Genomic DNA, 9,310 nt, shown 5'->3' with positions numbered 1-9,310 from the left:
CCACAAACTACTTATTAACACCATAATACATGTTGACATAACTTAATTCACAGTTTACCATCCAATGCCATGATTCTTCTTCATGATTCACAAACTCCTTGTTGGGCTCTATCTCTTACAGAATAGATAATAGTTGTGTTGTCTTAGCATTGTTTTGGGTAAGCTCTGCTAAGAACCACAAAGTCGCAGATTGATGATGTCACAGCAGCGATGCTGTGCATGAAGGAACACAAACACCTGCTCTGAGAGGATCACTGAGACCGGTTAAGGCACGTTTTCAGCTGAGTTCAAATAAAATGTTTGTGCAAGTAAATTGTTTCCGGCTTTTTTTTTTTTTTTTTTTTTACAACATGACAAATTGCATTAAGGCAATTTAAAAAAATGTATATTTTTAAATTAATTAATCTGAATCAATGCAAGAAATTGACACAACTGGTTCTATTACACCATGTATTCGTTTTATAGTGCTTTCTTTGTTATCTTGTGAATTTTTATTGTTTTTATTTATTTATTTTTTAGCTTTTACCTTGTTTATTCTTCTTGAGAAATTGATATTTTATGTTGGGCACGAGTCCCTGAAAAATCCTTTTACGCCCCTGAATCCGATCACGTTCAGTTCCGGCTCTTCGCCACACGGGGTCACTGTTGGACCGTTTTCTTCATTCTGCACAGATGTTGGATTTTGACAGCTGTTATGAGGATTAGTTGGATTCATGCATAACTTTTTTTTTTTTAAGTTTTTTAAATTGTATTTTTTTAAGAAAAATGTAACGTAAATGTTTGTACAGCTATGATGTAGGAAGAAGGACGGGGCTTTCCATCGTGTGTGTGTGGTTTCGGTTTCGCTTCGTGGGGTGTCTTAGCCGGGTGAGGAGTCGTCAGGCTGCCGGTCAGGAGGAAGACAAATACAACTTTTTAACTCCTTCCGGAGAAACAAAAGTATTTCTTCCAAACGTTTTGCTGCAAATTTACATTTTCAATACGACAAAAGTAAGTATCCATGTTTGTTTCTGCGCTTTTATTGTGCTAGCTTAACCGTGTTAGCATAACAAACTGCTGTTCCTGAACTTCAAATTATTATTTAGAAACTTTCTGTTTTGGTGTCTTTCCTCCTTTTTAAGTTAGTCTTTTTTTGTTTTATTTTGTCGAAATGTTTCAAAGAAAGAAGCAGAGTTGGAGAAAATGAAAGTAAAGCTCCCGAGCTAAGCGAAAGTAAACTGTTGTGTTGGTCAATAAAAGCTCTTATAGTGAACTGGAGTTTAGGAGGAAAAGGTCATGTGAGGTGATCCAGGGTCATGTCATAGATAAAGGAGGGTCTGCAACACTTTAGGAAATGATAAATGCATAAATGTAATAAGGTGGGATTTCAACGAAACAGAGACATTACTAAATATGATTGCAGGGAGTCATTATTTACAGAAAATGGAGGAGAATAGGGGAATAAAGAAGCTAGGTGACAAAAGTAAATGGAACTAAAAGCTTTGAGTTACGAGTTTTATTGCTGTAATACATTAATCAATAACATAACTTCCTTATTTATCCCAGGGATCGCACAGATCTGCACTGATATAAAGAACATAAATCAGGGACTACAACCTGAGGCCACATGTGTCTTTTCTACTCCTCCATTTAAAAAAAAAAAAAACGATCTCAAACTTAATTCAACCTCATTTACAAACAGTTGAAGGTCAGTAGATATCACTCATCCAGGGTCTGGAACCTACGGCTTCGGAGCCAATTGTGGCTCTTTTACCTGTCCTTTGGTTAAAGAAAAATAAAATAATAGTATTATTTTCATTTAGATTAGCTAAGTTTACAATTTTATGACTGAGGTGCACCTCAAATATAAATTATGTAAAGGTTTTTACATTCCTGATGACTCTAATTTGTTCTATGCTTTCTCCAGAATACACCGATTTCAAATAGTAAAAAAGAAAAGTCTGATTTTTTATGGATTTAAAGCACATATTATCTTATTCTGTCCAGAACTGCACTAGGAGGATCCAGTTTGGCACAAAACGTCTTTTATTTTGAAAGGAAATCAAACAAGCTTCTGTCAAACACAAAAATAATTTCACATTTTGAGAAAATGCTAGTTTCTCTTTATATTTCTGTTTTAGTTCATGCCACAAAAGAAACATAATTCATATTTATTTTGTTGTAATGAATGCATAGCAGTTTCAAAATAAGACTTTGCGGCTCCTGCTAGGTTTTGATCGTAGAAAACAAGTCCAAATGGCTCTTTTTAGTCAAACTAAAATGTTTTGAAAGATTTTTATTGCATTGTGCACCAAAGAAAATCAATTGGAGGTCACTAAGCACAACCAGAATTGAGGCCCACTTGGTTATAAGATGGATATGGTTAAAAAAATCATACAATATTGATCACTTAATTAGCTCTAATTTAATTATAGTTTGTTAGATTTGCACATTTCTTTCTGAGATTCACTAACAACGATAAAAACCCAGTTTTTTTACATTTTATTGCACTGAGATGATCCGATGTGTCTGAGGAAGTCTTTTATTTTGAAAGGAAGTCACCTAAACCTCTTTCTAAGCTTATAAACTTTTATTTTTAAGGCTATTTTTTCTTTATATTTCAGTTTTATTTGTGCCAAAAACAATAGTTTATTTTTATTTATCATAATAATTACAAATCACAAAAAAACAAATCATGGCTTTTATTTTTTTAAATCAGACTTTGTGGCTCCTAGTGGGTTTTGATCAGTGACAAAGTGACCTGACTGGCTCTGTAAGAGCTGAAGGTTGCAGACCTCTGCTCTAAGCATGAATAAACATGTAAAGTTTGGTCAATTCCATGGATGTTTTTCTGCCTCCCCCCTCAGGACCTGCGTGATGCCTAAAATGAGCCCCTTCGTCCCTCTGCTCTGCGTCTGCCTGGACGTCTGCACGGTGCACGCCCTCCGCCTGGCCCATTTCTCCCTTCTGCTGCGCACCCATCCCTTCTTCACCCTGTGGGCGGGGGCCCTGATCAGGGCCTCCATCCTGGTCTTTCTCGCCTTCACCTTCCCCGGGTGCCCCCCATGGACGAGGAGCTCCCGGGGCCTCCAGAGCATAGGGGTCCTTTGCTTCCACTTCCCGGTCTACGTGGCTCTTATGTGGCTGCTGGGGGGCTCCGTGGTGGAAGAACTGTGGGGGTGGCACAGCTGGGAGAGGGTGAGTGTTTACGGGTGGTTATGATTAAAAAAACGTGTGTTTTTTATGTTAAAAAGTGCATGAACTGATGAAAAAAGACCGTAAAATGTCTGAAATAAAAGAAAATTTTGGAGAAATTTAAAAAAGGAGAAAAATAAATTCAAAATATAGGTTTTATTTATTCAACATTCTTCATCCAGTCAAGATGAGACTAAGTTTCATGCTAACAGAGTGGGTGTGGCTAATGTAAGCAGCGGTTGCCATTTTACTTTGAAGTATGGATACATATCACTAAGACCCTAACATGAAAAAAAATTCAATGGTTGCTATGGATTTTATCATCTTTATAGAGTATTTTTGAACCAAGTAATTTCTTGGTTGCATCCGCCTTTGAAAGCTGCTTATAACTTTAATCATGAGCTTTTTTACCACATCAGATCTTTACTCCTGGAAATGTTTAAAATTTGAAGGCTTAATTACCAGATTCAAATCTCCAATCATATTTGTTAGAGGCTGTTTCTTACATATTTGGGGAAAAAGAAATATTTACACAAAATGAAGCATTTTTATTTTGAACAATTATCTGCAGAAATGAGCCCCAAAATATTTTTCTTTTTAAAGTCTGGTTTTAAAAATGAATTTCAATTCAAGAGAATAACTGTTTTGACATTTGTTTCCTGAAGCTGAAGCAAAATTCAAAGTAGAATGACTGGCTGTGAAAGGGAGCATGCTTCCTGCAGGTTTGAACCAGCGCTCTGCTTGGCAGGTATTCCAGGGGTACGCGGTGACGGCGGTGGCGCTGCTCTACTTCATCAAAGCCTCGTCCGCGTGGTCAAAGGCACCGCCCAAGACGTCTGGACCGGACACCAGAGCCTCTCTGAATCGCCTGATGGGATACATGCGGCCTTACCTGGCCCGCTTTGTTTTCGTCCTGGCTATGGTAATCCTGTCGTCCTACGGTAAGACAGTGTTCAAACGTTTCCTGCTCTGGAACCTGCATGAATGAAGTCTTCACAGATAGAAGAATTATTTTTAATATTTTGGGGGGATTTAATGTCAGACACACAACGCTTTGCCAAGTGTTTTTAATTAACCACAGTGTGCACCGACTTAGAAAATGACTTCATGAAAAAGCATCAGGAGGACGATCCGGTTATCCAGCACTCATGACTCTCTGTGTTCTGCAGGGGAGATGGCCATCCCAAAGTACACCGGCCGGATGACGGACTGGATCATTGATGACGAGTCCCCGGAGGCGTTCTCCCAGGCCATCACCATCATGACACTGATGACCATCGGCAGGTAACGGAGGCGGGGCTTCAGCCTGAGGGGGTCCAGAGGGTTTAAATCCTTTTAATTCACATTGTATTTATGTGTGAGCTGATGTTTTGTTTGGACTTTTATTTCCCCAGTAAATACATTCAAATGCTAAAAAGTCCTCAAACATCGATTTCTTTATCGAAGATTCATAACGTCAACAGGGAATGTTTTCAGGTGGAAGTCGAGCAGACGTGTTAAAGTGATTCGTTGTGTGTTTGCAGTGCCGTTTTTGAGTTTGTGTGCGACCTTGTGTACAACATCACCATGAGCCTCATCCACACCTCCGTGCAGGCGGCCGTCTTCCAGGCCGTGCTCAGGCAGGAGATCGCTTTCTTTGACGCCACTCCCACCGGTAACCACGTTTTTAGAAGCAAATCGTCGTAAACGCGTTCCGAAAAGAGAACTTTGGATTTGTAGATGATTTGACCTAAATGTCGTTTCTGTCTCAGGTGTTCTAGTTTCTCGCATCACTACGGATACCAACGACATGAGCGAGGCTCTGAGCGAAGAGCTGAGCCTCCTGATGTGGTACACAGGACGCTTCGCCTTCCTGCTCTTCTTCATGGTCAGCCAGTCCTGGAAAATGACCCTGCTCACCTGCATGGGCCTCCCCATCATCTGGGTCATCCCAGAGCTCACCGGACACTTCCACCAGGTGAAGAAACAAAGAAATCCTCCTGAATTAGCCGTCGTCCGTCATGCGGCTGTGACTTTAACCGTCTGCTGTGCTTTAGATCACCGCTAAGAAGGTTCAGGAGTCGCTGGCCAAGGCCAACCAGGTTGCCACGGAGACCTTCTCCTGCATGAAGACCGTCAGGAGCTTTGCCAACGAGGATGGCGAGACAGAGAAGTACAGGAAGAGGCTGGAGGAAACGTATTCTCTGAACAAACAAGAGGCTGCAGCGTACGCTGCCACAACCTGGGCTAACAGCGTGAGTCCAATAGAATACTTTCTGCTGGATCTTCACTTTGTCTGTAGCAAAAACAGCAATAAACCCCCTCTTTGTGAGGTAAAACAGGTGGAGTTGTCATCACCTCAACTCTTCACAGAAACCTCTTACAGCCACTTTTCTGTTTGTTTGGACTCATCTGAGACTCGGATGTTTGTTGCTTGACTTCACTTAACTTCAAATCTTCATTTAAGTCTTTTTTATTGGAAAAAGACTCAACATTTTTAGTTTTCACTTGTGCAGTCGTTCCAGTCCCTCTCTGGTTTGCTTCAGCTCCATCTCCAGGCCTCCCAAGGAGGCGGTTACCATGACAACTGTACAAGCTGCAACGGTTACCTGATTTAACACCAGGGCTTTGAACTTCTGTAGCAGAATTCCAACAGCTTCTGAAGCACAGACACGCAGCTTTTGTGCTGAATATTAGACCTTTCGCGTAAGTGGTGAAGTTAATCAACATCAGTCAGCTGATTCTGATGGGGAGAAAAGTGGTGTTATGTAACTCTTTACAAAATCACTCCTCTCTCTGCATCTGAATCCGCTGAAACGCTGTTAAATGCTTAAAAACGGTTGAAGAGTTACGGGAGTTCAAAGAGCGTGGGTCATTTTGCTGTTGAGTTCTACACCTCTGATGTTAAAAGGTTAACTCTAGGGTGGGGAATCGATTAAAAAAATTTAAATAATCAATCACAAAACCTGGGAAAGAAAATTAATCGCGATTAAATTTTTTGTTTTTTACAGTATTTGACGACAACTTATTATCTGTGAATAATCACAATATGAAGTCACACACAAAACTGTACATTTAGATCATTTATTTTTATTTAGCTCTGACACTTGGTTAAATAAATAATCAGTTTAATCACACTTTTGTGTTGTGATTAATTGTGATTAATCACAATGTTTTACTGGGTAAATTTTATGTGACAGTATTCATCTTTTAAAGAAAAACCGTCCAGAGAGAAAGTTTTTCCTTCATTTTTATCGTCTGAATTTTATTAATTTATCAAGTGTTAACCCAGATCTGTAAATTCTGTGTAGGAAACACATCAACAATAAGATAAACAGAATTCTAAAGACTTTTATGTCTGCAGTATTACCGAGCAGGTCGCTTTAAAACTTTACTTCATCTGGACAAAAACCAGTGGTAAGAGATGAACTTTCGCTCTGAACTGTTGCTTTATTTAAACTTTTGTGACGTTCAACATGCGGACCATGGATCAAACAGTCACTTTTTGATAAAAAGCTATCTAAACCAAAAAAAAAAACGATACTGAAAACCAATTTAATATTTACTTATTTTGCAAGTGACCGTGGTATAAGTGGGATAATAACCGACAGTGTTTTTAATTTGCGTTAATAAATATAAACAGGTTTATTCTTTTTGATTAATCGCACGTGTTAACGCGTTAACGTTCACAGCCCTTGTTAACACACAACGAGTTTAAAATTGTGTATTAACAATGAATCCGATGACTCCACCTCCAGCAAAATGTCTCCCTGGCGACCACGAAACAACGGAGGTTTTAAAAGCTTAGATTTGTTCGTAGATTTTTGGAAACCTTTGACACATTTATTGAGTCAAAACATGAAAACATTATACGGTTTTGATTCGTCAGAGTTTCTCTGACTCAAGTGTTCAGTATTACATCTAAGCTCTTGGACTTTGTGGATCTGTGGATGACCTTCTGTTAAAACACAAAAACTACAGGACCAATCAAACTTCTGAAATAATGTCATTCTTCGTTTTTTCTGTTTTTAAGAATCTGTTACATAAAATCTTGAGTCCAAACATCAATTTTTTTACTCATAAATAATCATGAGTATTCTGGTTCTTTCTTGTCATTTCTCTCACTGAAGTTTAGCTATTTTTTGCTAAAACAAAAAAAAGTGCTTCAAGCTAAGTGAACATTAGATTTGGTGAGATGGTTCAGGTGCTGCTCGATCTGCCTTTATTTTTGTGATCGTCTTTATGTTTAATCTGCACAAACTTTGTCCTGTTTCTAAAACTTTTCTCCAAGCTAACAGTCCATCTTTCTCCTCCACATTATCATATCAATGTGTTTAAACGCTCGTTTCTAAGGAAAATAAAGAAAAAAATGTTGAGATAAAGACATGAAAATGTACAGACATAATTATCAGCTCCACTCATGAAAATACTCCAATGGTTGCTATGGACTCTGACCTTCATGACCTTTAGGAGTCAAACCTGTGGTTTGAGCTGCTGTTGTCCTATCATCTGAACATGTTGTGTTTAGCTTTCCTGTGTTTTCCAGATAACAACTCTGGCCCTGAAGGTGTGCATCCTGTACTACGGCGGGACGCTGGTGACCAGGGGGGCGGTCAGCAGTGGAGATCTGGTTTCCTTCGTTCTGTACGAGCTGCAGTTCACCTCTGCTGTCGAGGTGAGCCAGCAATCTGGGTTTCTCTGTTCCTCCATGAGCCTTTTTCCTCCCGCCGTCTCACATTCTGCCTCTCCTCTAGTCTGTCATGCGGTACTACCCAGAGGTGAAGAAGGCCATCGGTGCCTCTGAGAAGATCTTTGAATATTTGGACCGCAAACCTCAGAAGCCTCCTTCAGGCACACTGGAACCCAAGGTCCTGAAAGGACACGTTCAGTTCAAAAACGTGTCGTTTTCCTATTCTGGAAAGAGCGATGAGAGCGGTCTTGTTCTGAAGGTACGTCTCGTTCTCCTGGAAATTACTTTTTTTTTTTTTAATTCTGAACTTAGTGTTTGTTTGTTTTTTTTCTACACCAGGATGTTTCTCTGGAAATAAAACCCGGTCAGATCACCGCGCTCGTAGGACTGAACCGGTCCGGGAAGACCACCTGTGTCAAACTGCTGGAGAGGTTCTACCAGCCGCAGTCAGGAGAGATCCTTCTGGACGGGAACGCTCTGCACAGCTACAAAGACGAGTTCCTGCATGAAAAGGTTTGAGCTGCTGTCTGATGATCTGCTACGGTAAAATTGTTGCCACGGTTACAGAAGTTCTCAGCGGTTGTCAGGCTGGTTGGAAATTTGAATAAATGTGAACTATAATTTCACTAATTTGGGGAAACTTGCAGCAGAAGTCCCTTTTTCCATTTCCCGCATCATGATGCTCTCACTGCCATGTTTCACTATGCGCCGCTTTTCTCCTTCAGAATCTACTAGAATTATTGTGTTAACAATTAAAACATTACAGTAAATCAAAGAACATAAACACTGGAGCTCCGGTGTTTAGAGTTAAACCAGTTTTTTGAAAACTTTTAGTGATTTACTGGCTCATGTTGTTACTGCTGGATGATGGCGTGACTCTAAAGTTTTTAATCATTTTCTGGCAGATCGCCGTTGTGAGTCAGGACTGCGTCCTGTTTGCTCGCTCCGTTCGGGAGAACATCAAGTACGGCTACGAACAGGCCACAGATGAGGAGATGTTCACGGCAGCCAAGCAGGCCAGCGCCCACCAGTTCATCGAGAAGCTGACGAAAGGATACGACACAGGTCTGACTCCACCAATGAGGTTCAGGCGCAGCGTGGATGTGAAAACCAAACTAGAAAAGTTGCATTACCTGCAATGATGCTAGTGTGAATGCTTTTTGCTGAAAGTGATCGCTGAAAATGCTGACGCTTTTTGCTGAAAATGGTGACTAAATTTACTTTATTTGCTGAAGGGATTTGTTGAAAATAGAAAAGCTTTTTGCAAATGTTAAATTTGCTAAAAGACTGTAAATTTTGCTAAAGAACTATGAAAGAGTGCTCAAGTTGACCTAAATTTTGGAAAAAAAATATAGTAAAATCGCTTAAAAATCTCTAATACGCAGAGGTGGGGACTCGAGTCACATGACTTGGACTCGAGTCAGACTCGAGTCATGAATTTGACGACTTTAGACTCGACTTGGACTT

General features: G+C 39.9%; 1 protein-coding gene across 2 annotated transcripts in view; it reads left to right on the top strand.

The window, feature by feature from the left end:
- Nucleotides 1–428: 428 nt before the first annotated feature.
- Nucleotides 429–9,310, top strand: part of tap1 (transporter 1, ATP-binding cassette, sub-family B (MDR/TAP)) — a 12,250-nt gene continuing 3,368 nt past the window's right edge. Inside the window, exons 1-12 of one of the 2 annotated variants that reach the window (XM_036215990.1) lie at nucleotides 429–990; nucleotides 1,546–1,687; nucleotides 2,847–3,177; nucleotides 3,923–4,115; nucleotides 4,344–4,458; nucleotides 4,698–4,828; nucleotides 4,926–5,131; nucleotides 5,211–5,408; nucleotides 7,700–7,828; nucleotides 7,908–8,102; nucleotides 8,183–8,356; nucleotides 8,749–8,908. In XM_036215990.1, coding sequence (XP_036071883.1) covers nucleotides 2,857–3,177; nucleotides 3,923–4,115; nucleotides 4,344–4,458; nucleotides 4,698–4,828; nucleotides 4,926–5,131; nucleotides 5,211–5,408; nucleotides 7,700–7,828; nucleotides 7,908–8,102; nucleotides 8,183–8,356; nucleotides 8,749–8,908 — 1,822 coding nt within the window. In that variant the 5' untranslated portion in view covers nucleotides 429–990; nucleotides 1,546–1,687; nucleotides 2,847–2,856. The remainder of the gene's footprint in view (nucleotides 991–1,545; nucleotides 1,688–2,846; nucleotides 3,178–3,922; nucleotides 4,116–4,343; nucleotides 4,459–4,697; nucleotides 4,829–4,925; nucleotides 5,132–5,210; nucleotides 5,409–7,699; nucleotides 7,829–7,907; nucleotides 8,103–8,182; nucleotides 8,357–8,748; nucleotides 8,909–9,310) is intronic. The other variant, XM_024258616.2, reaches the window with a different exon arrangement.

This window comes from Oryzias melastigma, linkage group LG16 (assembly GCF_002922805.2).
Source record: "Oryzias melastigma strain HK-1 linkage group LG16, ASM292280v2, whole genome shotgun sequence".
NCBI lineage: Eukaryota > Metazoa > Chordata > Actinopteri > Beloniformes > Adrianichthyidae > Oryzias > Oryzias melastigma.
The sequence above is the reverse complement of the archived record's forward strand: the minus strand, read 5'-3'. Positions and strand labels throughout refer to the sequence as shown.